This window comes from Branchiostoma floridae, chromosome 4 (assembly GCF_000003815.2).
Source record: "Branchiostoma floridae strain S238N-H82 chromosome 4, Bfl_VNyyK, whole genome shotgun sequence".
Taxonomy (NCBI): domain Eukaryota; kingdom Metazoa; phylum Chordata; class Leptocardii; order Amphioxiformes; family Branchiostomatidae; genus Branchiostoma; species Branchiostoma floridae.
Window position 1 is genome coordinate 14044836 of NC_049982.1, and position 26040 is coordinate 14070875.

At 43.1% G+C, this 26040-nt stretch overlaps 6 protein-coding genes across 8 annotated transcripts; 3 read left to right on the forward strand and 3 right to left on the reverse strand.

Moving 5' to 3' along the window:
* Positions 1 to 60: 60 nt before the first annotated feature.
* LOC118414210 lies at positions 61 to 1251 on the forward strand. The gene is made up of 2 exons (XM_035818092.1): positions 61 to 195; positions 489 to 1251. Exon 2 carries the CDS (start codon positions 493 to 495, stop codon positions 943 to 945), a length of 453 nt encoding a protein of 150 aa, XP_035673985.1. The 5' UTR covers positions 61 to 195; positions 489 to 492; the 3' UTR covers positions 946 to 1251.
* Positions 1252 to 2550: 1299 nt separating this feature from the next.
* LOC118414259 lies at positions 2551 to 3543 on the forward strand. The gene is made up of 2 exons (XM_035818179.1): positions 2551 to 2689; positions 2910 to 3543. Exons 1-2 carry the CDS (start codon positions 2682 to 2684, stop codon positions 3343 to 3345), a joined length of 444 nt encoding a protein of 147 aa, XP_035674072.1. The 5' UTR covers positions 2551 to 2681; the 3' UTR covers positions 3346 to 3543.
* Positions 3544 to 4045: 502 nt separating this feature from the next.
* Positions 4046 to 9632, reverse strand: LOC118413857 (myosin regulatory light chain 12B-like). Of its 2 annotated transcripts, none has more exons than XM_035817438.1 (6): positions 9433 to 9632; positions 8926 to 9033; positions 6850 to 6925; positions 5585 to 5686; positions 5369 to 5444; positions 4046 to 4949 (listed from the first exon to the last, which is right to left on the reverse strand). In XM_035817438.1, the coding sequence occupies exons 1-6, from the start codon at positions 9433 to 9435 to the stop codon at positions 4808 to 4810; spliced, it is 507 nt and encodes a 168-aa protein (XP_035673331.1). In that variant the 5' UTR covers positions 9436 to 9632; the 3' UTR covers positions 4046 to 4807. The 2 variants fall into 2 exon arrangements, with proteins under 2 accessions (XP_035673331.1, XP_035673330.1); XM_035817437.1 differs by lacking the exon at positions 6850 to 6925 and adding an exon at positions 6259 to 6334 and having other exon boundaries at positions 9433 to 9613.
* Positions 9633 to 12226: 2594 nt separating this feature from the next.
* LOC118413856 (myosin regulatory light chain 12A-like) lies at positions 12227 to 15493 on the reverse strand. Its single transcript, XM_035817436.1, has 7 exons — positions 15333 to 15493; positions 14949 to 15044; positions 13912 to 13987; positions 13604 to 13705; positions 13313 to 13391; positions 13073 to 13127; positions 12227 to 12918 (listed from the first exon to the last, which is right to left on the reverse strand). The coding sequence occupies exons 1-7, from the start codon at positions 15333 to 15335 to the stop codon at positions 12820 to 12822; spliced, it is 510 nt and encodes a 169-aa protein (XP_035673329.1). The 5' UTR covers positions 15336 to 15493; the 3' UTR covers positions 12227 to 12819.
* Positions 15494 to 17446: 1953 nt separating this feature from the next.
* LOC118413533 lies at positions 17447 to 21744 on the forward strand. Of its 2 annotated transcripts, none has more exons than XM_035817057.1 (2): positions 17447 to 17508; positions 19228 to 21744. In XM_035817057.1, exon 2 carries the CDS (start codon positions 19410 to 19412, stop codon positions 20841 to 20843), a length of 1434 nt encoding a protein of 477 aa, XP_035672950.1. In that variant the 5' UTR covers positions 17447 to 17508; positions 19228 to 19409; the 3' UTR covers positions 20844 to 21744. The 2 variants fall into 2 exon arrangements, with proteins under 2 accessions (XP_035672950.1, XP_035672949.1); XM_035817056.1 differs by lacking the exon at positions 17447 to 17508 and adding an exon at positions 17821 to 18026.
* Positions 21745 to 22935: 1191 nt separating this feature from the next.
* On the reverse strand, positions 22936 to 24849 carry LOC118413534. The gene is made up of 3 exons (XM_035817058.1): positions 24483 to 24849; positions 24200 to 24261; positions 22936 to 23991 (listed from the first exon to the last, which is right to left on the reverse strand). The coding sequence occupies exons 1-3, from the start codon at positions 24610 to 24612 to the stop codon at positions 23446 to 23448; spliced, it is 738 nt and encodes a 245-aa protein (XP_035672951.1). The 5' UTR covers positions 24613 to 24849; the 3' UTR covers positions 22936 to 23445.
* Between the last annotated feature and the right edge of the window lie 1191 nt (positions 24850 to 26040).

Genomic DNA, 26040 nt, shown 5'->3' on the forward strand with positions numbered 1-26040 from the left:
GTAGGGAACCACACGTGTAAGCCGTAGGCGGTACGGAAGTAACATTACTGTTCACACAAAAAGAGCTTTAAAAGGAGAGGGACAGGCCGTTTCACTCAGAACCTCTTCTAGGGAGGAACTGCCCCTACTCTGCTGCCATCTGTAGGCAAAACGGTCATCTTCTGTGGGTGGACCAGTGGCAATTTACAAGTGCAGGTCAGTACTTTTTCTTCTCCTTTTCACCCGATTCAAATAGTCTCAGGTTTGGCCTACTGTTGTTATATATCAGTCTTGGAGAAGGAATATCCAAAAGCCGGTGGCATCTTTCCTGGACGGTAAATTAGCCTAGTACACATTGATGCCAGAAAGGTACAGCGTCAGTTAGACATGTCCTTAGTGCTGAAAGGTATTCAGTCATCCAAGTTGGGTGGATTTAATCGTGACCTTTAAATCACTTTTAATTGCAGACATCATTACCAATTTTTGACGTGTAAATTTTCCCATTACAGCAAAATGTCTCGGATGCTAGCCGTGCTGTTAGCGGTCCTGGTGACCACGGCCGCGACGACCAACCCGTCTCCCCACCGCCTGGCCCGCCGCTCCGCCCCGTCCGAGGACGAGGTCCGCCTGCAGAGGCGAGCCAACCTTATGGCGCTCCTAGAAGACGACGACAATGGCGCTAGTGAGGCCACTGACACACCAGTACTGGGTCTGAGTCTCACAGAGGAGGAAGCCGACGCATTGGTGAAGTGCCTCGTAGACCCGGTAGGCGGCCTTCGGGGACAACTACACACTGGTGGTGGCTTTCACAGGCCACGCTCAGGCCGGGGGGAACGAGGGGACCGGGAGAAGAAGGCTTTAGATTTGTCCAGTCTTGCCCAATCGCTTCGGACGATGGGCTCGAGGAAGGCCGGGATCATCCTTCGCTTCGGAAAGAGGGACGAAGACGAGGGGGGAGAACACTAGTCTTGCGGCCAATATCTAAGCTTTCTGTTCACTAAATACGGAGAGAGATTACGTACAAACATATGCACGGCTCGTTCTCTGCCAAGATGAATAATTGAAATTAATAAGTGCATAATTTGATGACTGGAATTGTGAAGCGCATTATCGGCAGAAGATAATTTCAGTAGAGACAACATTGTCTGGATTGTACAACAGTAGAAATAGATATGTCCTCGTCCATATCATTTAATGGCTTTTCAGCCTCAGAATAAGGTCAGAGATCACATAGAACCTGTGCTGAATAAATGACTAGAATGGTAACAATAACGCCTGGTCAGTTGCGTTTGTGTGTGCATGCACTTGGGCATAAAAGATGAATTCCCTGCATAAGCCAAGAACTCACACATATATTACAGGGCTTTCTTGTTTGTTAGATTATGAATTGCCTAATTGGAGTCATCGTGTTTCAGCCATCCCCTCATTATCAGCGTGAAGTTTAGATACCCGAGTGTTCGTCACAAAATGACATACGCTCGCACGACATATCAACACGATAAATCAGTTCGTGACTCAGCAGAAAGGCGGGAAAGATTATTCTACATGGTGACCTTATTGAAAGTGTCTGTGCCATATCAGTTTCTTCACACTGACACTCAAATTGAATTGTCGGTACACGAACCTGACATATCATACAAGATAGTGCCGACGATAGCCCCTGGGTTATTTTTCATACACGTCGTTGGTATCCTGTAGCCGATTGTCTTGCGCCTTCCGCTTGCTTCAGCTACAAACAATTGGTTTGGACAAGCATGACGCGTCGACGTCACTAGTCTAGTATTTTCCCCGATGGTATCTCGGCACGTCTTTGTCGAAGTAACGTTACACATGGAACATAAAATATGTCTTTACTTACTTACTGCTTTCATATTCATCATTTATATTATTACACCGAATTAACGGACATGGTATCCACGCAATCTAAAAGACGTTGCAATTACAGAGCTTACGCGGAGGTTGGTCTTTTCATGTGTTTCGATAAGCTATATTCATCTGTTGAGATATGGAGCATGTTAGGTAGAGCTCAAAACACTCGTTTACATATAATTCATACTCATTTACACAACATTGTACTTTACCAATGTATTCAAACATTACATGCCAATTTGAGCACTGTCATTGGAAGAAAAGTCAACGTGATTCCGGAGAAAGCTTTTGCGGCTTGACAACGGGCTCGCTGTTTTTTCCACCCGGTCCATCGTAACTGATACCAGACGACTCAACTAAGTTTTAATCTAATTTGTAATTTTTGTAAATAAAACCAGGTGTTGACGTGCAAGAAGGACGGAAAGGGCGGTCCCCTCTTCCTTAGTTTCATGACTTCATGCGTAGTAGGAAGGTGTCAACGCTTCATTTGGAAGTGGGTGAAAGAAAAATCAACAAATGCTGTATTGTTTCTGCATTTTTGTGTATTTTGATAAATAGGAAAAACCATGTAGGGTATCTTTTTCTCCCCGAAGGATTAAAATTAATTTTGATTTTACAGTATCTGACAAGCACGAACTGCCTATCCCTCGGTAACGTACAGCACACAATGGTCACACCAGATACGTGGGCGGCGCGAGGGTGACGTCACAAGGATGCATACACGGCTTTTATAAAGAAAGGGACCGAAGCTTTAGCTCAGAACCTCTGCTAGAGAAGCTCTATCCACAGCTGCATAGAGACGCATAGCTGGTATTGGTGGCTCAGTAGTTAACATGTACAGGTGAGAGTTTGTTTCTTTTCTTTGCGTTAAGATTGAGAAACTTCTGTTTCAACTGTATGTTTAGAGAGATCAATGCATCTTGTCATGTTAAGGTTTTGGACATGTCCTTAGTGCTGAAAGGCATTCACTTTGGAAGTAGAAGATAAAGGGATTCAGAATTACTCTCGAGGCTCACAACTTTGCCAGGATTGATTTGTCGTACCAATTTTCATGTTAACAGTGAAATGTCCCGGATACTAGCCGTGCTGTTGGCGGTCCTGGTGACCACGGCAGCGACGGCCAACCTTCCGTCTCCCCACCGCCTGGCCCGCCGCTCCGCCCCGTCCGAGGACGAGGTCCGCATGCAGAGACGAGCTAACCTACTGGCGCTCCTGGAAGACGACGACAACGAAACTCGCGAACCCTCTGAGGCTCAAGGCGCGGGACTCTCAAAGGAGGAAGCTGAGGCATTGGTGAAGTACCTGCAGGAACCGGTAGGGGGCCTTCGGCGACCGGCTGTTAATGTGTACAGGCCTGACGTGGAGGAGGTGGAGCGGGAGAAGAAGACCACCCGGCTGCTGTCCTGGGCAGCTGAGATGCTCCGCATGATGTCGACCAAGGGAGGTTTTCAGTTCCGCTTCGGGAAGAGGGAAGCGGCCGAGGGAAAGGAACGCTAATGTTACATTTACCATTGTTTGTTCAAGGTACAGATTAGGAATAATGGAGGGCATAACTTGCCAGGATGTAGCTTTAATCAAGAAAGCTTTTGTCTGCATTGTACAACAGTACAATGGTGTCCAGATGAAATTCAACCCTAAGAGGGATAGGTTACAAGGAAGCTGTGACCAATAAAACACCCGGAATGATAGTGAAAAGCTGTACGTGTCGTTAATGTGTGGTCGACTTGCTAGTTCACCTGTGTGTGTGCGAGAGGAGAGAGAGAGAGAGCGAGAGAGAGAGAGAGAGAGAGAGAGAGCGAGAGAGAGAGAGAGAGAGAGAGAGAGAGAGAGGTGTTCTTGTGATATAAATGGACATGTGCGTCTCCCCCAAACACAGGGTACACCCTTCTGTGGAAACGGGCGATGCAATTATTTCGGATGTAGCTGCGCCGAGTGTGTGTGTGTGTGTGTGTTCGTGTGTGTGTGTGTTCGTGTGTGTATGTGTGTGTGTGTGTGTGTGTGCGCGCGCGGGCGTGTGTGTGAGTTGTTGTGTGTGTCTGTGTGTGTGCGCACGTACGTTTTTTTATATATTTAGATATGTGGAGAATGGAGTCCAGATGAAGTGAAGCTATCGCGATTCCAAAACATTTACTTAGTAACATACAGACCGGAGAACTGAGTATGTTTCCGTTCCCTCTCAGACTTCAGATACCAGTAGTAAAATGATCGTGGTTTTATTCTTTCTAATGTGATGAGTCGAGGATGATACCGCAGGTAACAATCATGCTCCAGGTATCATGTAGACGACAACTCGGTGATAATTACGTGATGGCGTTGTTGTCATTTGATCTTAACACACTGACGCCATTGGCGTCACCATGCCTTATCTCAGTTTCATAGATTATTTCGACTTCTATTTCACCACGGATTTGATGTAAACTTTGAGAAATTCAAACTTATACAACGTGATAACAACTCTCAAGGTGCCCACTAAATATCAAAGGGTTTATTTGACTTCCATGACAACGCTCTCGTCTGCAAATGACGAGTAAGACAATGTGGTGTTCAACTTAAACAAACTGCAAATTACACCAGTTTATCTACATCAGATCACGTCTGTGTCGCTAGGGTACAAGAAAACAATTCGGATATCTCAATAAACCTCATGTTATCTTAAAGGCGACAGATGCTAAAGGACACAAAAATGTTTGAAATCAAGCCCCTCAGGGTTGATTATACCCCATACATGGTTTTCCAGTACGTAAGGACACTGCTATAGCGTCTGGCGTAATTTTTTATCACCAGCTGTCAACGAAACAGAATTTGTTTGGTTCTTTGAACAATGATGTCTCAGCATAGCGAACCTCAGAACTAAAAACGATCTGACTGGTCTAGAATTGGCATAAAACTTCTCACAAACGATAACAGTTCTTATCTTCCTTCTTCTAGCTCCCTGCGTCCCTCTCGTGCCGTGAGCCTGTTACTCTCCTCCCTTCAGAATCCGGACGAACTCATTGTACTTGATGTTTCCCTTGTCGTCCAGGGGCAGCACCTTCAGCGTCTCCGCCACCTCTTCCTTGGTGAACGGCTTCTCCCCAGCAGTCGAGACGAGGGTGATGAAGCTGTGTACATGTAGTTGTGAAGGGAAGAGAAATGGGTGTAGGAAAAGCTTTCTGTCTATCTTGCAATGAGTTTACAAAAATATTTATATTGTGGCTCGGTGCCTATCTTATAAGAATCATATTCGAAGCTACCGCTTTATTTTTACAGCTAGAATCTATGCAAATGAAATTAATTGGTACATTTTTGTTAGATCTTCTAGGTAGAACCCAAGCAAACAATCGTCCGTCCTGTGTACGCATATTGACAAAGGGAATTAACCCCATGCATTAAATGGTAAATAGACCAAAACAAACTACCCAATACTTGGAACGAACAAGATGTTCTTTTCCGACTACACTGTCCAGGACGCAGAAGAACTTCTCTCAAATGGCCTAAAGCCGCTAGCAGCGCTACTCTATCAGACTAAGACACGACTTACCCGTCTTTATGTATCCCCGTTCCTGCTGCGTCTAAGTTTTCGAACGCTTCTAACAGAACTTCCTCCTTGTCCGAACCTGTGGCAGAAATCAGAAGTGCTTAGAATTTTGAATTCGGAACGCTGCTGACAGTCGTTGTTTTAACAAATTCTGACACAAAAATTTTCCATTGTCTAACGTCGCTACTCCTAAACACATGTTTTAAATGGAGGACATACCTTGAAGTTTACCGCCGAAGAGTGTCATGAACATGGTGAAGTTGATGGGACCGGTGGCCTGGCCAATCATGGCGTCAAGATCCTTGTCAGTAACTGACTTCCCTACAAGATAAGGGGGAGAGGGGCACGACATGAGAAGTTTTTTTTGACGGTTCATGAGGGCGCAATTTTATTTGTAGCCATCATCAAACCTGGAAGAAACGTTGAGGTTAGCTGATGTTTCCTTCATTATTTTTCCCAATCCAACTTACAATTTGATCATTTCTTTCTTGTGTTTTCTTTTTGCTATCAAACCCCGTCATCGATATTGAATATAACGTTACAGAAGTTTGTTGTAATGTAGGTAGCAACAAGATTTTCAGGTAACAAAATGCAGGATATTACAGATAAGAAGCCTTAGCTCTTCCATACTTCAGTGGTAAATACAACATGTTCGTAGGTAACGACCGGCGCTAAATCGAAATGTGAAAACAGAAAACACAGAAGTTGAGCGAGTAGAAAATAAGACAGAAAGCTACAAATACACAATATTTTTATGTACAGCATCACATCAGCCCAAACATGCATCAGATGATCTAAAGGAAAAATGGCATGGGTCTAAAACGGCATAGACAATATACAATAGTAGAAGAAAAGAAGGAAGGAAGGGAGGAAAGAAGACAGCACGGACTCACCAAGCCTCTCAAACACCACCACAAGGTCACTCTTTTCCAGGAAGCCATTGTGGTCGACATCACAGAGCATAAAACACTGGGAACGGCATTGGGCAAAGCAAACAATCAACAGCAGACAATAGGTAAACAACAACACAGGTGATAGCTTGGGCAGTGTTTCAAAAGCTCCCCAAGCGACCATCTGATGAAGTGCTTCACATAAAAGCTGCAAAGGTTGTACATACAAAGCCAGAAGAGGAGTGAATGTGATTTTCATTTCGTTATATCCTGAAAAAAAAAATATAGTAAATGTTGATTCAAAATCCATTACGACTCTTGTTAATTGTAATTTGTGTATTGTTGACCCTTTATTGTAAACATCTTTTATTTCTGATTCCAGTTTATAGTAGTCTCTTTTCCGCCAAGATGAAATACAGCAAGTCACCGTCCCTTCGTAATGTCCTTAGACAAAGAGTTTTTCTTTTGAATAGAAAGATAGAGTGCTGGGGTAGCGAGTAAACGAAGGAAGGAATGTAGTGCATTGCGTACGACAGTGTGAGAGTCACGTGACACTGACGACATTTGGACGTGACGTCATCCCCATATACTCACCCAGTGTTGTCCAAGTCGTTTTTAGGTCGCTCTTGTCCACAACACCGTTTTTGTTAGCGTCAATCACAAGAAACGCCTGAGTTGGAGAAACATCTAGATATGAGCCGATGAGCTTTATTTTCGGAGAGTGCTTCTATCCCTGCCGCCAGTGCCGTGCGCTACATTTCTCCTAACGTCTACTACAAGTAGTTGCTACTTTTAATGTTGATTCACATTTTTGCGCTGAGGACGCATGATCGAGTCTTGCATTCCTTCCGTTTTGTATCATGGCCAAGTCACTATTAATAGAAACACATTGACTGTGTGGTGTCACTTTTGAGACGTTACAGTTGCTGTAACCGTTATTTTCTTGCAACTAGTTAGTTTCAATCCGTCACAAATTGTAGGTTGTATGGTGCAAACAGGGAGATACAGCTGTATTGGATACATTTTTCAGACTGCATAGGGTAACAGCTCAAGTTCGAATGAATTGACATACAATTGCACACTTTATTGCTCGGACAGCTGCCATGTTTCATGAGTCACTTTCTGTACCTGAGTTCCTTTTACAGTGAAGTAACGTCTCAGTCGGGATTCCTTTCCATCGCGTATTTGTGCCGTATCTCCCATGTCTACCCAACAGTCAACGCTTGTCAGCAGACGTGTCTGATTATTTTTGAGTGCTTTCCTCTCAACGCTTGTTATTCTTCGCGGTTGTGGTGATATGTTTTGTCTGGAATTGCCCGAAATGCATCCACTATATCTGACCAAAGTTATATAGCTGCTATTCGACATTATATTGTAAAAAATTGCGACAGTGTTGCATGTTAGAGTGAAGATCTAAATTTTTAAACGTAATATAGTTATCAGATGTGGCACACACAAGCATTGAAAACCTCATTTCTCTCGCTCTCTTCTCTGCGCATGCTCTTTTACTTTCTGATGACTCGTTTGCCAAATTCTAGGCAGGAGTGTCACCGTGAAGCCTAGGTCAAGAGCGCAGAAGTCAGACGTTGTTTCTACCAGAGGAATTGTAGCAATGTAGGCATTGAGATAACGAGAATATTTACGAAATTATTCTGCTACGTCATACTTATGTCTAAACACGTCAAAATAACAGTCACTCATGCTAGCTTTCTGGCAACTACTCCGCGAGAGAGGCTGATTTGTCGTCGAAGGAATCCGACACATTTCTCACCCATGGGAGAAGTCCTCTGTGAACTCGTTTTGGGTTCAATCAAATAAGGGTTCGATTAGCAGGCACTTAATCCTGATTAAGTTTTATTTTCTTTCGCCAGCAGACAAATTGTCTGTGTAAAGCTGATACAGAGCTTATACCACGGGAGATGGGTGGTATGGCTGTTCCACTCTGCTATGGATCGCTTATAAATAGGACTGAATGTGCCAAATCATACATTAGGGTTAAACTTGACCAGTAACTGCGCAATAACTGCGCATGACGGAGGCACGAGTTATTGGGATGGTGTCGGCTGGAATGTATAGTCGTGTACTTTGTTATACAAACCTGTCAAACTAGCGCGGTAGTTGGACAAGATACACATCGTGTTGCCGTTTTCTATATTCTATATCGGTAGTTTGGTTTCACACCAGTCATCCCTTTTTTCACATATATTAGCTTACCCCGTAAATAGTGTTTCTGTGGTTCTTCGAATTCTTATCGTAGATACTCTAGCGTAACCTTTGACAGTGTGGTGCTTCAAAAATCAAATTTTCTGATGCACGTTTTGCGCTAAACCCCTGAATTTGATACATTGATCTTGACGACGTCGACGTCTTTTTGCTGGTAGCATGTTTTTTTTTGGTTCGTTAACACTACAGTAAGCATGTCATAGTAAGCATATCATTTACTTCTTACAATCCATAACATCTTAGGTAACTTTTCTTTACAACAATATTGATGCTCACTCCAACTTACTACTTACAACCGTAATAATTCGTGTCGTTTTCTGCTGATCTGGCTGCTAACCGTCCGACAGCTCACTGATTTTTAATGACCAAAATGGGTACTACATGCGCTACATACTGTTCCCTCCCTCTCCTATCCCGAGGGATTCCGACAAGTGCCGATGAACCTACCTCCTTGAATTCCTGGATCTGGCTTTGGTCGAAGTGAGCGAAGACATTGGAGGTGGCACGAGCAGCGCGCTGCTTCGGTCCTGCCTTCTTCTTGGCCTTTCTGCTTGCCTGATGAACAGAATTAGAGTTATTATTCAAGTTTGATATCGTTGAACGTGCTCTACGTGGTTAGATAGACATTCCGAGAAAGATACTCGAAAATAATCATTGAATTGTCATGCGACACAAGAAATAAAGCAGCACTACATAAAAGTAGAATATAGAAGCCTTTTCATGCAAAACAGATATTTCTCAGATCTATTGATTTTATCATTTGTGAAAGCCTTTCGACATCACTGCCCCGTGAACAGACGATGTGATTTATTTTCACTCTGCACTTTCTCCGCCAAAAAGTATGAAAGTGAGTTTTAAAAGCGGATTTGACATAGCTCAGATAAGAAGCGTATGAAGTTTTTGTTCTTCAGATAAGTGTCAATGATTTTGATTTTTAAGGCACTAAAAACTTACCATTTTGCAGCGTCTTTCTCGTGCACAGCCTCACCAGTCCTCTTCAGCGGCAGGAAAACGCCAAGAATTTTCTCCTCCTAATCAAGGGGGGATGTTTGAGGAGAAATATCGAGCCGCCGCGCGATATAAATAGCGGCGGACGTCTTGGCAGGCGCAGCCGTATATGGAGAGGTGTCTCTGCCAACTTCGTGTTTCTGTTTTCCCCTGGCACATAGCAAACTTTTCCTGCCTCCAGAGATGGCCTGAATATGATTAATGCCGTGTTAGTGGTGGCATGGAGAGGGACGAACCATTTTAGATTAGGGGCATTTTACTGACGCAGTGCCCTGTATACAGGGACGCTGTTGTTGGTGTGCATTTGCTCTCACATCTCCTCCTATTGATATGATATAATAAGGCGGATGTTGTCCCGATGGTTTGAGGATTGTTACTTCGACCCCGGTAGTTGAACAGTTTTGAGCTTTGTTCCAACATAAAGAAAACACTCACCATGAATTTTCAGTCGCTCTCGTCGACCTAAGCTTAAAACTGTGGCAGTCAGATGATGTCTAAATGACTTCAAAGCAGGCAAAAAGGATAAGTCAGTATCTTCATTGTGGACTGACGTTCCTTAGTTGGTGCAGTCATACATTTCCAGACTTGATTGATTACACACAACATATACATATAACACACACAGACACACACACACACACACACACACACACACAAACACAAACAAACATGGACATACACGCGCGCGCGCACACACACACACACACAGACACACTCACAGACACACACACACACACACGCACGCACAAACGCACACACACATGCTCGATCCTTTCTTGTGTACTTCACGTTCCCTGGCTAAGGACGGTGTTTGACTTTCCTTGACTATGTGACGTCAAGGCTGCCACTCTCCCTGTGAGACCAAATCAATGTCACAATGGAATGCCTTCATGCCGTAGACAATGCGCTCCAACACAGTCAGTCAAGAGCGCAACTACAAATAGGTTTATTCTCACTGAGGATACTGTGTGTCCTTAGACTAGAATGCTTCACGTGTTGCCAGCTAGACGTATATTAGTTTCAATCAGTGAAATGGTGTTTTAGGTCTAATGTAGTGAAATGGTGTTTTAGGTCTAATGTAGTTTAGGCATTCTATCTACGAAAATAGTAATGTATTGTTAGAATTACAGATGCGTCGATTGGTGAATAGAATTGTCCTGCTAAGTATATAACTGTTTGACAATAATACCTTCCCGGAGTAAAATCCAAGTACAGCTGTATGTGATCATGCTTACGAGGGGCGTTCAATAAGAAATGCTCCTGACCCATTTTCCATAGCAGGAGATTAATGAAACTTGGCACAGCTATTAGTCTTTCTCTTCATAGGAACCACCCAGATTTATGAATTTCTCCCATTGTTTGATGCATCTCTGGACACCGTTTTTGTAGGACACCCCAGGTTGGTCCTCCAACAAATACCTCATCAATGACAAAAGAGGGACGACCAGGTCTGGGAGCTGTTTCCACAGACTTCCGGCCATGTTTGAATTCACGATGCCAGCGTTTTACAAGGTCATATGATGGGGCATCATCACCATAAGTTTCTTTCATTTCATCAAAAGTCTCCTTTGGTGCGCGTCCTTTCAAATACAAAAACCGAATCACTGCGCGACACTCAACTGGCTCCATTTCACACCTGGCTCATTTCACACCTGACTCAGTTCAAACACCTTTAAATCAGAAACTACTGATAGTTCAGAGCTGGTTTTTGCCACAAAACTTATAGAGATATCAATCATTACACATGCTAAATTTCATTTAGATCAGACAACTGGAAGTGTGTCAGGGCTATTACTTATTGAACGCCCCTCGTACTGTCAGTTGTATCCAATGCTATCCTGCTTTATCTGTACCAGTCAGCACCGTTGGTCGCCGATCAGTTTGACAGCTAAGTTATAATGGATGGTAGCGAGCATTCAAAAGTCCATCAGTGATAACGTTAAGGGTGCGTTTTTCTGACATATGGCTGCTATATTACATCTATTGAGAGACTATGGAAGACTGAGCATTCTTATTAAACAGGATGGATATTGGCAACTGATGAATAGCATTAACAGGCCGGTAGGAGTAAATATCCACTTTCTGTATCCCTCTAAAACTTGGAACTTTCTGAGCTTAAGAATGTTAGCGAAGGACATCAATATTTTGATGGAATGGAGATCGTCGCACAAACATACCAAAGGGCTTGTGGGAGGCATCTTTACCCCAAGACCTTCTCAGAGACACATTCCTTACAGCCAAGTGTCCTTCCCTTATCTCAGCGACCTTCGGTGTCCCCAATGAAAAGGTCTTAGTCAGCGGAACAAGTATTTCTTACGTCCCCTGCTGTTCAGGACGAATGCCAACTTGCATGCCTGCAAATGCAATTGTCGATTTTGCTCACTTATTTGTGTTTTGCTGCCTTAACTGGATTCTCTCTGACAAGGGTCGTTTCTTCCCTACATGATGTATTCAGGAGACGTCTGTTCAATTTTTCGTGAGTCGAAAAGGCCTCATGTCTGTCCTTTCTTTGTTCACCTACATCAACCTTGAATATGTGAGTTTGGCTAAACCGTGCACCCGTTTGATAACTAAAATGGATACCATCGAACTGGATTATTTGATACATGAGATGATCTTTTTTGTGACAGGTACTGTGGTGAATGATGCCACTAATGGGTAGGGGTGGGGCGTGCCCTTATTTCTCCCTGACCACGCTATGATATCACTACCATGCCATTAAAAGTGAAATAAAGAAGCATTGCGAGTCCCTTAGTATCTTTATTCCAATAAACATGACGGTCGTCTGTCCAAGGTCACTCACACACCAAGGTCACACAGATATTCCACGTACAGGAACATAGCTTCTACACTTCGATTTCTCACTTAAAGAGTCTATTGTAAATACATGCCAAGCAATTGTGCTAGAACTCTACTTTAAGGACAACGTTTTCTTGATATTCTTCATTTACATGTTTGAGACATTGTGCACTTGGGAATCCATCTATAAGACGCATTCGGTAACGTTACATGTAATCCTAGACGATATAAATCATTCTGTCTTGTCACAGAGTCGGATCAGAAGAGAGTGGGGGACAAATAGTAACACGGGGACCATTCTTTATTTCATTTTTACAGTTTCGTGTAGAACTATGACAAAGCTTCTTATTACACATAAGGCTGCAGAAAGGGTTTTTAGAAATACTCGATGAATGCCGTAGGTTGGTCTTTGCTGTGGCTTCTTATCCTAGATGTCATTGTTACACTTGGCACTTCATCGTCCTTTGGTATCGACCAAAGCAGTATCCACGAAACCCCTAGATGTAGCCTCCCGCCTCCAGATTCTCCCTTTCTTTAGTCTTCTACCTCCTTACCCTTGAGGACTGCAGTGAAGTCGCGGTAGTAGAACATCCCCTTGTGATCGACGTTCGCTATCTCCATCATGGCACTCAACTGACAAGTGGGACAGAAACATGATATTAATGCTGATGTTTACCAAATGTATCTTACATACATTAAACACTTACATAAACGAAGGTACGTTCATCCCGCATTAATTCCTCTTTCTCCTGGAACGTAGGAGACAAAGACAAAAAAGACGGCTTACCTCTTCAGCGTTCAGCTTGTCGCCGTACGGCGCCTTTGTCAGCAATTCTACCAAGCTGTAACAATTTGACAAAAACACTAAATACGAGACCAATCCAACAAAATGAAACAGGCATGTTGTTTCGCGTGTTTTACCATAAAAGCAACTTCTATAGCATGCCATGGCCAATGGATGCATAACGTTATGTAGCTTATTGGACGATACAAGGATATTTTCAAGACATTATTGCTGAATACTTACGCCGCCTTTTTGATTTTGCCCGTCTTGTTTGGATCAAAGAACTCAAATGCTTTGTTGATGTCGTCTTCTGGATCCGTACCTGACAAAAACGATATGAAAAGTCAAGTTGTTTGATTTTCAAATAAAACGTCTGCTGCAAGAATTGTTCGGTGGCAACAAATTTCAGAAATATAACGGGAAATAAACTCGGAATACTTTCAACACATTCACTCACCATTCAACCGTCATTCATTGTGCATAATTAACTACTCCATTTTATCTCTCCAAAACCAACTCAGGAAGGGTGCTTACCTCCCAGTTTGTTGGCGAAAAGAGACAGAAAGGCGGTGAAGTTCATCTGTGCTGGTGACTCCTTGATCATACTGTCCACCAACTTGTCGTTAGGCTGCTTACCTATGACAATATCAACAATATCAATATCTCAATTGTTATGGATATTCGCTGCCTTATACATGTACCTCATACGATTGAAAAGTTTTAATACCGACAGCGCTATAGTGATGTTCAATCATTGATTGAAAGCAATATTGTCTTCCATTGTGACTGGTAGAACTTTAATTTTCCTCAGATTGAGGGGTGGGAACGAGTGTTGTGCTTACCTAGTGACGCAAACATGTCTTTCAAGTCGTCGTTCCCGATGAATCCGTCCCTGTCTTGGTCTATTAGGAAGAAAGCCTGTCAAGGGACAACAATATTTTAATAGGCTTCAAAAGATGGTGATATAAAAAAATTATATTTGTTCACTCCTTGGTCTACTATACCTTGCAATCATGTACTCCACCATGCTATATCATGTCACAGACCATAATGTACTTCATTGTTTAGGATAGAGCTGATTTGATAATATTTAAACAGATACTTGGAGTGTAGTACCGTCTGACATCAGTGATGCATGTTGGGTTACATGTTATATATGTAACACTATTTTCTTTCAAATATCTAAGTCAAGTTAAGTTGCTGACAATAACAAAACATGTTCATCCTTTCAGCAGAACCAGCCCCCCCCCCCTCGAGACGAGGAATGGAATCTTCCGCTCCAATTCCTGACATACTTAAGATTGTGGCTTGTACCAACATTTACCTAAGCCCGGGGGATGAAATGTCCCAACTCAGCGGTTGCCAAATAGGTAACTTGGATATCGCTGTCGTGTGCCGCCGATTAGTAAATTTCCATGGGAGATTACTACTAAGCTTCCTCCTTGTATATTTTAAACAAATGCAATTAATAGATACAGTTGTAATTGTAGTTTAGTCCTGTATCTTACTTTCCTTGTGGTCAATCTGGCATTTTGGCACCTCAATTGAGTCTATCTAAAAAACTTCAATTCAATGCGTTTATGTTGATACCATAAGTTTTCTTCAACCTTTTGGCCCAACTCTGCCTTCCCCTCCAAACCTTCTACCTGTTTAAAAACTAAACAGATAGACTTCGTCTCTACACATCGACTAGGGCACTTTTAGGTAATATCACGTCCCACTCGACCTTTGCAATTGGAGTCGTGTGGTGGGAAGTCAACCCGGTGTCGGAAGGGACACCCTTGTGCAAATCCCTCTCTCAAGTCCGGACACACTGATATTCCTGTATCGTATAGCATCGTGGTAGCCTTCCACTCGTGTTTTTAACATGTTTTCTCACCTCTTTCATCTCCTGAATCTGCCCTTTGTCGAACATGGCGAAGATGTTGGTACTCTTCCTGCCATACTTTCTCTTTCCTGCTGTCTTCTTGCGTGGCTTTCGTAGGGAAATGAAAAAGTACAAAAAGTTGTAAGGTAAGAAAATATGTGTTAAAAGAAATGTTCTGGTGTATGGTAAAGTTCACTAAAATATACAGCAAACATTCTACAGTATAAAAGACATGTAGCAATCTAGACGACTGCTCAGCTGCACGATTCATAATGTGCACCAGCATCTGAGCTCTATTTTCTTGTGCTAACATCTTGTGCTAAATGTATTTGTAAGTTAGAGTCCTACAGAAAGACTTAACGCATCTAGAAAATGTGATGTGAAACGCAGACTTACCATATTGCTGTAATTTTCTGTTCGAATCTACGACAAAAGACCCGGCAAGAAGAGGCGCTCTCAACCAAGAAGACAGATACTCGGGACGGGGTCCCCTTGCCAAGTAATTAGTGTTAAATACTTCAGAAGAGCGAAATGGTTTGCTTTCGTCTATTTATGGTATCCCGCGGGGCCCCGTGCCTCCTTCCCACCTTTTTTGGTGGAGTGTGGGCGAGCCTTTACAAGGTCGGAGTCGGCCAAGAATTCTCCTGTCATTTGTTCACAGTTGTCATTTGCTGACATACGGGACTTGCAACAAATAATTCTCTCTACTTTTCGGTTGTATGGTAACTGGAAGTGAAAGGTGTACGCTGAAAACTTCATTTCTGGAAGCTAAGCTAGAAGAATAGACATATTAAGTAGCTGACTTGCTGGTTTGTGACAAACAAAGTATACGCGCGAGACTTCTGTATTTGGTCACAGGCGTTTGCACAGCAGACTCTTGTCTGTGTGGAAATCTTGGGTATTTATAGGGTAGCAAAGGAGAGCGAAGGACTGTCGGCATTGTCAGACTATGGCAATTTCGAGCCGGAGCAGAATGATAATTTTTCAATTAGGCAGGAGGACCATGATTTTAACGGAAGCCTCTGAAGATTTCGGGAAGGAACGGAAGATTTGTAAGGACATGATAATGAATGAAAATAGACCCCGAAGTTTTTGATAACGGGGAGTGATGCTGCTCAAATACACACGGCCCTGGATTGGGAACTAGGGGTGATCCGTTTTAACATTAGGGGTCATTGTTTTGTTTTCAGAACTTTAATGAATGAATGAAGACCTTTATTGTGTTTGCCCAACCGAGCTAAGTACAGGTCACAATAAGTCAAAAACATATATACATATAAAAGTATCACAAATCTTGTCTATCACAGAAGTTCGGCTTCTTCTCGCTTCTTGCATTGGTAATGGTGAAATTATAGAACTGAATGGATTTAGCTATGGTTTGTTTGTCAAAACACATGAGGAATATAAACTTGTCCCTTCAATTGTCAGTGCTACTCATGTGTCTAAAATGAGGGAATCTTTTTTCTATGTAATTAAATGGAATATTTCTATCATTGGCAAACATATCCCAATCAACAGTTCTTCCATGTTTGAAGTACAAAATTGGCAGATTTACCCCAATGGTTTTCAAGTCCAGGTACAAGGGAAGGGTAGAACGTGAAGGGGTGTAACTCAACAAGATATCGCCTTCTAGAATTGGGGATTAAATGTTTCTCAATGTAGGATATCTTTACTAATAGACTAATAGAGTGTATTTCTATGGACTATCTATGTCTGTCTATGTAGAGAGTCTTACAGTGACAACCCCCTACCACGCCCCCCCCCTCCGAATCCGAACTGTACAGGGATTCCTCCTAACCTTACTGTCAGACATGCTCGTCCAGGTTGGGTAGCGCATACGCCACCTAGCGGATGTGGTCATATCGCACACGGCATGCATTAAAGAATATTTCTAAGAATCTAACTGAACGTCTTATCAGTTGGTGACAACGTGATTCCTCCATTAGACATTTACCCTGTCCGACATTCAAAACATAGATGTGTAGTACCGGCATAACAGACGGAACACAAATAAGGGTTCATGTATTATAAGGCTATTACCGTACGGTGACTCAATTTAAAATTACGCACACCAATACTTGTTGGTGCTCTCTCTGTCATTGTCAACAGTACACAAGACAGAGATCTGGATAAGGGTTTTCTATAAGATATCCTTCTTGTTTTCCGAAAGCATGCCTGTTCAGGATATTCATATATACGAAGCAGAAATGTGGGCAAGGGTTTCCTATAAAAAGTCATTCTTGTTTTCTAAAAGGATGTCTGTTAAAGAAATATACACATATTTGCATGCAGGATCTTCACTTCTGTCAACAGAAAAAGACACTGTAGTCTGTCAGGTATCTTCATAAGACTCCTAGAAGCATTACACAATATAGGCTTTGATATTTAAGATACAAATCTAGCATGGCAAAACAGGCAATAACACACGAAAAAAGGCCTGCGCCCTTTGGCATTGCCCTTTGAGTCATCATTCATGCATGATTCACTACTGAGGTCACAATCACATGTCCATGTGGTCGGATGCCAAAAGTTAGTCATTTCCTTCAGGGAGCCTGCAGTGAAACCCACCTGGGTAAGTAATCTATAGGGTTTCAAATAAAGCACCCATCCCCGTTCAGACGTGTTTAGACCAATCTTTGACCCATACAGGTGACGTTATACTCCGTCCACGTTTTATCAAACTTTGACCTGTGCGTTCCTTCTGACAGGTCATATGCCAGCCATACTAGGCCGACCGTCCTTCTACCTCTTATCATATTGACTGTATCCACGGTGCATTTGTGGACTCTGCTATTCTGACTGGTATATAGGGGACGATGGGAATAACACATTTATTCTTTATCCACTCACACGCGCGTGCCTGTAGCAAGTTGGTATTATGTAACATGTCACTAAGACAATTCAGCTATAAGATAAACCGAAAATTCAGACACGCACGACAGAGGAACTTCACGCTCAGTAGACCTTTCCACCCACCCCCTCAGCAGAAATGGGAGGGCATCAGGTGTGTGACATGTGACAACACTACTGTCACTACACTTTGTACCCAGGTGTCGCGCTGGAAGCAGGTCCCCTGACTAGATATCACAGGTATGTAGGAAGCTTCGGTACGCAACGTAAGCGGTTAGTCCGTGTAGAGTTCAGGAAGCTATTCTTGTTTACATTCTGATTATATTTACTACTTCAGCTACAGCGATCCTTGTGATCCCCATTGCCATTCCTCCTGGGTCTTGGCAGTAACGTAAATGGCAGCTGTAACTGTAACCTGACACAAATACAACACGTACTGGTGTAAGCTGTGCAATTGTATAAAGGCTGTGTCATGTTACATGTACAATTTCTGTTTTAACGGATGAAGCCAAGGCACGTGTAACCTGCTTTCTGTCGAGGCGTTTGCAGCCTTGTTTATCAGAGATCCATACGTCTGTATGTTTACAAATGGGTTACTTATAAAGAGGGCAGTAATTGCACCTTGGCCATCAGGACTATCATAGCTTCCCGCAGGACAATATCTTGTTTTTTTTTTTTTTTGCAGTTGATAAGTTAAGTTGACTATACTTAAGTCACTTGACTTTTTATTGCGCCACCTTCCAACACAAGGAATGATTGTGGGGTCGTACGATTGTTAAATAAACAAACATTCTTCGAAAGTTATGTCTGCGAACTACTAGCAACATTGGCCAATGTCTGATATTCGTAGAGACTTACCGGATGCATCAATATAATTCGTTCCACCTGAGGCCTTTTCAATCCAACTGCGCTGCCCAAGTTATACGCACGCTGTAAAGCATGAAACTCGGACTTTTACACACCAATATTCAATGCGACGTTGATATCGTGCGTTGTCAGTTACTGTTACTCTTGTGTTCAGATTTCATACGTGTTCGGTCAAAAAAACAAATCATTTCTCGGTGACATCCTGTTTGCATCTAGAAACTCCATAGCACACTACTGAATTCAAGTAAACTCTTTTACCAAGGGTGATCCAATTTCTAGCACGGGGATAAATCGTACTTAAGGCTGTTGGACTTTGGCACTCGACGTTATCTGGTCGATGACTCTTGTCGATAAGATTAATTCCACTACGTGGTATTTTTCCTATTGTTGTGCGGGTGGTCAGCGGGAGTCGAGACGCCGAGGGTTAACGTTGTACATGTAAGTCTTGCGTGATTCAGGCATACAATCAAGTTCAAGTGTTTGTATATACAAAAGTCCTCATTGTATATTGGGGCCTCAAAAGTAAAATGAACATATTTGTTCTGACATACATATGTATTTCCCGTTTATGCAGGTCACCTGTGTCCGTCTGAACTAGCAGACCCGTTTGGTTGTGTCAGCCCCCGTGCTAGATGCATTGCTGGGAGTGGGACACCTTTAGCGCCATCGTCATAGCCCAGAGCCGTGGAGCATACCGCGCCCTCAGGTAACACGCGGCCAAACTGCAGCTAGCAATCCAAATTTGATCTCCACAAAATGCCCTCTGCCATGGGTAGGGTACTAGGTACCCTCACCTGGCCCTTCGAGGCCATATGCTTCATGCTGATGCGCCTGTATGACGTCAGCATGTACACACCTATCCAGACGATCACCGCTCCCGTCGTTAGGCTCATCCCGCGGACCCTGAGTATCGGCGGGAAGAAGCGCGTGGTCTTCTCGGCAAACTTCGTCACCTGGTCCCGAACGGTCCTCGTCATCCCCATCGCCGTCTGCCTGAAGATCGGACAACCGACGGCGGCGTTCTGGTTAGTCATCCTGCACGACTACCTGGACCACGTGGACGGGATTGTGGCGCGGGTGCACCGAAATGTGTACGGTCCCGTCGACGACCCGATCCTCGGTGGCTTCCTGGATGCCTTCTGCGACAAGATCGTCAACTGCCTCGCCCTCTGGAGCATCCTTGTCGTCACCGACTACCGTGGCATGACCGTCCTGCAGTCATCGGTGCTGATCGCCTCATGTGCCGTAGTCATCCTGTACGAGTTCACGATCGGAGTGGTCAGAGTACAGGACTACTTTCGCGCCTTCTACTCGCGAGAGTTCGGGAAAGTCAATAGTCACGACCAGAGGTCCTCCTCAGACAGCACCAAGGCCGCGATGGAAGGCAAGACAAAAGAGAAGCTTGAGTCCCTGGGTATCGCCTTCTTGTGTCTTGCCCAAGGCTCGGAGGTGCCCATGGACCACTGGGGCGGTGCTGCCGGTGTGGTCTGCCTGGTCCTGTGCATCCGCCTGGCCCACGCCAGTCTGGACAGGAAGCTGAAGGCACGCCGGATCCAGGAGAAGAACAGCGGACACGACAGCAAGCTAAAGAGGATCGAGTCTGCGCCCCCAGGAGAAATGGAAAGGATAGAAACTGTCTACAACCACAATCTGCGGTTGAGAGATTCTCAAGCTTCAGACGACTTGAGCGACAGCAAACACGACGAAAGCATCCAGGACAAGCTCGATCCTGTTGATCCAGTTGACGCAGTGTTCACCGTCGGCTGTTTCGACCTGTTCCATACAGGGCATGAGATTTTGCTTCAGCGCATGCGTAAGATGGGCCGCAAGGTGGTGGTGGGAGTTCACGACAGCGCCAGCATCTACAAGAACAAGCGGCGCATGCCCATAGAAAGCACAGAGACCCGCATGCGCAACGTCAAGGTGTACGCCGACGTCGTGTTCTGCATCGCGTCCGCCGACCCCACCGACTACATCGAGTGCGTCTTCGACAAGAAGGCGGGAGAAACCGCCGTGTACGTCCGCGGAGACGACTGGCCCACCTTCCCAGGCATGAAAGCGGTGGAGAGGTTGATGCCCATACGCCTGCTGCCCTACACGCCTGGCGTCAGTTCCACTCAACTCCGCAAGAGGGTGTCCGTGTGCCTAGCAGATGCCGTGGAAGAAAACCATCGTGACATCTTTTATTGAGAACCTTGTTCGACATCAGAAGGTTTAGATTATCATTTCACCTCACGCGAGTGCTTAGAAAATAATGAAAACGTAGACCGAATCCTGTTAACAATCTTTTTAAACAAACTATCAAGATTCTTTGATCTACAGCTTTGACATACTAGTACATGTAAAAGTATTACGGGTTTTCGGGAAACCCAAGTATTACTGGGTAATTGTCCAAACAGAATGGGTATCTCACTGACCTGCGGTACCATCTTCAATTAGCTCTGGACAGAATTGACAAACCCTCTGGTCGATAGGAATTTTATGGGATCTGCCGGTCATGTTTATGACAGCCAATTCTGAGTATTGTGATTGCCCAACGAATATCAAGGCTCTTTATGTTTGAAAGGTAATTTTCGTATAATGATTGTTCAAGGTAGACAGAAAACTATATGTTATCTATGTTGCAATGAGTATCTTAAGTGGACATCCTTTGATTTCTCTTTTTGATACATTTTCATCATTTGCATTGATTTTTTATAAACTGACAATGCTGCAATTTCTGATAAGCTATTCATCTAGTTCATTGGCTTTTTGATGGCTTTCAGATCAACTATGGATATTTGTATTCTACCTGAATATTGGTACTCTACCTAGCAACATAGCAAAGAGCAAAAAGATTGTCACTTCAATCCATATTCAAACTGTCACCATCTTCCCAGCAATGCCCTTTTCTATAATTCAGGAGAGCATTTCCTAAGCATTTTCAGTACATTTTCGATAGGATTCGATAGTGTTATTGTCAAAATCAAATTAATAGGTGAGATTATAATCATTACATAAAGATTTAAAAATCTGTACAATGTATTATGGTAAATGAAATAAACTACCATCTAAATTTCATCTGGGCAACTACCGTCTCTAAGACCCTGATGATGATGACTACCATCTCACTCGCTTTCTTCCTTGCCGACACAATCTACGGTAAAATTAGAAGACAATACATGCACATGTAGAAGGTACAAATCAGACCTTCAGTATAGGCTAGATTGTCCCAGTAACTACACAGAAAATGACGTGTAGCAATAATGTGGACATTTTATCCTTTTTTAATCTCCATTGGGTAATATTCTATAGAAGGGGCGCTTACACAAGACATTGATTGACATGGAGGGACACCATACCATAGTCACTGTTACATTTGCACACTGGTTGAAATTTCTTGTACAATGTGTATCTTACATCCAGTGATTTTTAACATTCTTACTCATAAAAGGTACAGGACAATACAAATATCTTCACACAATTTTCATGAACAACAAATGAGGAGGGATGTCCATTTTTTTACTAATACAGAAACTGGAAAAAAATGTCATGCAATGTTAACAATTAGTGGCCATGATGATAATCCTTTGCACTTGCCAGTTTTTGTGTCTGCTTTGGGCTTAGTTTGAAAGGGTTAACACTGAAGGCAAAGTTTTGTGTTGATCTATTGTCAGGTCAAAATAGATATTCTAATTATAGTAGTCTGAGAACTTCTTGTTTATGTATCTTTTCTTTTTACATTAAAGGGTTGCTTTGGATCTTTGATACAATTTACAAATGATGAGGTTTTCTTTCAAAGAAAGGGATATCTGAATCTTCAAAACCATTGGGTTCACTTACATCAACACCTCTCATGCATATATCCATACGCATGAGGAAATTGATTATAAACCATTTCTAGATACGAAATGTCTTTATATTATAAAAATTAGCAGCTTTGGGCTAGGTTGACAGAATTTGATATATGATCCTTCATTTTTATTCAGACTACTGCATCATATACAATTTCAATTTGAGCCATAGTATGCTGCTAATACAAATGTAACTTTGACTTTATCAAAAAGTTTGATACATGTATTCTCAAAGTGCAATTTTCTGCAGCTGCAGTCACAAAATTCACATACAAGAGATAAACTAAAATTGGGTGACAGTGAATCCCAAACACTGCTTCCACTACCATCCCCTATATAGTACAAGCACCTCTCCAAACACCTCTTACCTGGCATCTAGCATGTGTCAATGAAATTGCAATATAGTCTCTTTATTCAGTGACGTACCAACCTGATGAAACTGTTCACGGAGTCTCTTGATCAGTTGACGGGATAACTTACATTTCTTTCTATTTCTGATTAATTCTGATTAATGAGTGCACATTAAAAAATTCTCCTTTCCTGGAAAGGTAAATTATTCAGGATTTGTATGTATCACATGAATTTACAAGGCAGAATATGTAGAGTGCTACCATGACATCAACTGCCAGATCTATGTGTATACCCTTAAAAAAATAACCTCTTTTTATAACAAAGGATGCAAATCATCTTGCTTGCTTCCACAATACTGATAGAGATACATGTACAAATACATGTGATCTTGAAAACAACAACACTTCTCTCATCTATAACACATGAATCCTGAGAAAGAAATAAACCAGTAGCTCAGGCTGAGTGCTCGTACTGTAAACCATCCATGCATACAGCATGTGCTACCCTGCCTTTCTTACATAACATTTACCATAAATATTCACTTTTTCCTTCCACTTACAACAATGTACAGGAACAGGACAAACAAATGCAGCATCACAAGTCCTTATCTACAAAGCTAACGCTGACAGGTAGGACTGCAGGAAGCGCTGGGGGCTGCGCGTTCTGTCCTGCTTGGACTCGTCCTTGTTATCTTGATCATAATGCCCCAGCATCAGTCTCAACCTCTTCCCTGTCTGCAGGACTTCGGGCAGAACCACTGCAGCATAGTTCTCCTGGTGGGATATCATTTCAACATTATCATACTTCCCAAAGTCTTGTAGTCTAAAGATGATACCGATGGCAAGGTACACCAGCAGCTCCGGGACTTCAAACGTTAGGACCTGAACCCACGTGAACTCCGACAGGAAAGTCCCCAAGGTCACCACGATGGCGTACAGCATGGAGAACGCTGCGCTGACCATGCGGAAGTTGTTGTAGAGCTCGAACTTCTTGTGGATCTGGTCGTGCAGCGTGATCTCCGTCTTGTACTCCAGGTTGAGGCGGCGGATGTAGTTGAAGGTTTTGGCTTGTCGCCGCCGCAGGACCTCCATGTTGTAGGAGCACCACTTCAAGGCACGGTACATGACGAACACCACGCAACACACAGCAAATGCCTGGAATGAACAGTTATCACATCTTTCTAAGTATATCTCTCTCCCATTATTCCAAATCAAATCATACTAGGCAAATTGAACATAGGAAATATGGGCAAATATATCTTTGCATTGAGTAACAGGATATGGAAAGGTCTTAGATAAAGCAAGACCACAAATATGATCACACATTTGAGCAAACTGAGTGGGGCCACTGAAAGAAACTCACCAGGAAGTAGTTGTGGACCCAGTGGACACACATCCGAGAGCCAGCAAAGACAACAAACATGGCTGGAATACAAACACTAGGTCAGAATTTTCCTACTAGTACAAAGAATCTTATCCTGCTGGTAACTGACAGTGTATAGTTTTATCAGTAAATGTTATTCTATCTTTTATACATGCATGTATATGGTGCCATGACAACTAGCACTTTTACCCACCTCAAAGAAAAACTACCAGAAATGATTGAAAGGTTACCGTGGAAGGGACCTGAGCAATGCTTGACTCACCTGCCAGAACCGTCCAGCGGAAGTGGCGTACTTGATAGCGCACCACCCCCCACCCCTCCGAGATCACCATCATGGCCATGAAGAGCATGGCGTCCTCCACACTCTCCAGGAAGTACCGCAGGGTTTGCATCGGCTTCGACTCAATGCCTAGCAACACAGGAATAACAGAGAAACCATTTGGGCCATTAAGACCAACAAAATCTTTTAAGTAAGCTAACCTTTAGAGGCACTTACAAGACAGATGTAGGGACTACAGATTTAGGGCACAGTGGCCATGGACATCTCATGGAAATATTACATGCCGAAGTAACCCAGTTCCTGTCACCATCTTCTCACATTTTCAACATTTCTTATTCCTTGACCAGAATGATGTATCACATGGTCAAGGTACTACAATCAAGCTACAATAGCCATTTTAAAAGACTAACGTTTTGATTCTACATTTTTGAACATGAAAATAAAAAAATGATAAAAAAACGCCATTCAAAGCCCATTACACAGTTCATGAGCTGAGTTTTCAAATTTCCTTAGACTTGAGTGCCTTTTTCACCTGAAAATCTACCATCACATTGGGCAGGGCTCAGGGAATCTGCAAGTGTCAACTAATCTCTAAAATATTGCATGATGATCAACAAAAAAAAGGGCATGTCAGAGGCGGCGGCAGCAAATTTCGTTTGGCGGGGGCAAACTTTACTGACAGAATTTTGCAGCACATTTAGCACTAGGGGGGTCCGGGGAAAAATTGAAATGATGCTCCCCCGGGAAAATTTGAAATCTTGACCCTCTAAAACGCCATTTCCTGCGTTTTGACGGGCAAATTTTGCTGCCAGACTAAGCTAAGTTTGATGGCAATTCTGTAAGAAAGACACATGGTTTTTAGCAGCGAGGGCGATGCCCCCAAAATATTTTCACAATTTTGAGTACCGAAGATTTCGAAATCTGCACCCTCTGAAATGGCATTTTCTGTATTTTTAGGGACAAATTTTGCTGGCAGACTATGCTAAATCTAATGCCATTTTTGTCAAAGAAAGAAACTGTTTGAGGGCGATGACCCACACAAATTTTCGCCATGTCGTTGTGAGCGCCCGAGGCGCAAGTTATAGCTAGGGAGGTCCGGAGAAAATTTTGAAATCTTGACTGTCTTAAACGTCATTTCCTGCATTTGGGGGCCACATTCTGCTTGTAAACTAAGCTAAGTACGATAGTAAGATTCAGTTTAAAAGATTTTTGAGAGCGACACTCCCGCAACATTTGTCCTGCGCCGAAGACGCGGGCCGTCACAAGGGAGGTCTGGCGAAATTTGGAAATCGAGTAGCTCAGAAACTCCACTCTCTTGCATTTTCTGGCTAAATTTTGCCGTTAGACTAGCTTGATTTAATGAAATTTCACATCATCAAAAAAATACAAAAGGTTCCAGCTTGCTCTTCTGGGGGGGCGACGCCACCCCCCCCCCCAACATATTTTCGGGGGGTAGCCGCCCCCCCTGTCCCCAACCCCCCCCTTGCCCCCCGGTGCCGCCGCCACAGCATGTACTTCTGAAATGTCACATAGAGCTTGT

What these genes read in the sequence shown, in the direction of transcription:
- LOC118414210 (XM_035818092.1), top strand. Translation starts at nt 493, where the DNA reads ATGTCTCGGATGCTAGCCGTGCTGTTAGCGGTCCTGGTGACCACGGCC.
- LOC118413857 (XM_035817438.1), bottom strand. An exon ending in AGATCCAGGAATTCAAGGAG is followed by an intron (nt 6,926 to 8,925) that starts GTAGGTTCATCG and finishes TCTCCAACTCAG; the next exon opens with GCGTTTCTTGTGATTGACGC. An exon ending in CTTCGGCGGTAAACTTCAAG is followed by an intron (nt 5,445 to 5,584) that starts GTATGTCCTCCA and finishes TTTCTGCCACAG; the next exon opens with GTTCGGACAAGGAGGAAGTT.
- LOC118413856 (XM_035817436.1), bottom strand. An exon ending in GGCAAAATCAAAAAGGCGGC is followed by an intron (nt 13,128 to 13,312) that starts GTAAGTATTCAG and finishes AAATTGTTACAG; the next exon opens with CTTGGTAGAATTGCTGACAA. An exon ending in ACAAGCTGAACGCTGAAGAG is followed by an intron (nt 12,919 to 13,072) that starts GTAAGCCGTCTT and finishes CCCACTTGTCAG; the next exon opens with TTGAGTGCCATGATGGAGAT.
- LOC118413533 (XM_035817057.1), top strand. Translation starts at nt 19,410, where the DNA reads ATGCCCTCTGCCATGGGTAGGGTACTAGGTACCCTCACCTGGCCCTTC.
- LOC118413534 (XM_035817058.1), bottom strand. Translation starts at nt 24,612, where the DNA reads ATGCAAACCCTGCGGTACTTCCTGGAGAGTGTGGAGGACGCCATGCTC. An exon ending in CCGCTGGACGGTTCTGGCAG is followed by an intron (nt 24,262 to 24,482) that starts GTGAGTCAAGCA and finishes TTTGTATTCCAG; the next exon opens with CCATGTTTGTTGTCTTTGCT. An exon ending in GGGTCCACAACTACTTCCTG is followed by an intron (nt 23,992 to 24,199) that starts GTGAGTTTCTTT and finishes TGTTCATTCCAG; the next exon opens with GCATTTGCTGTGTGTTGCGT.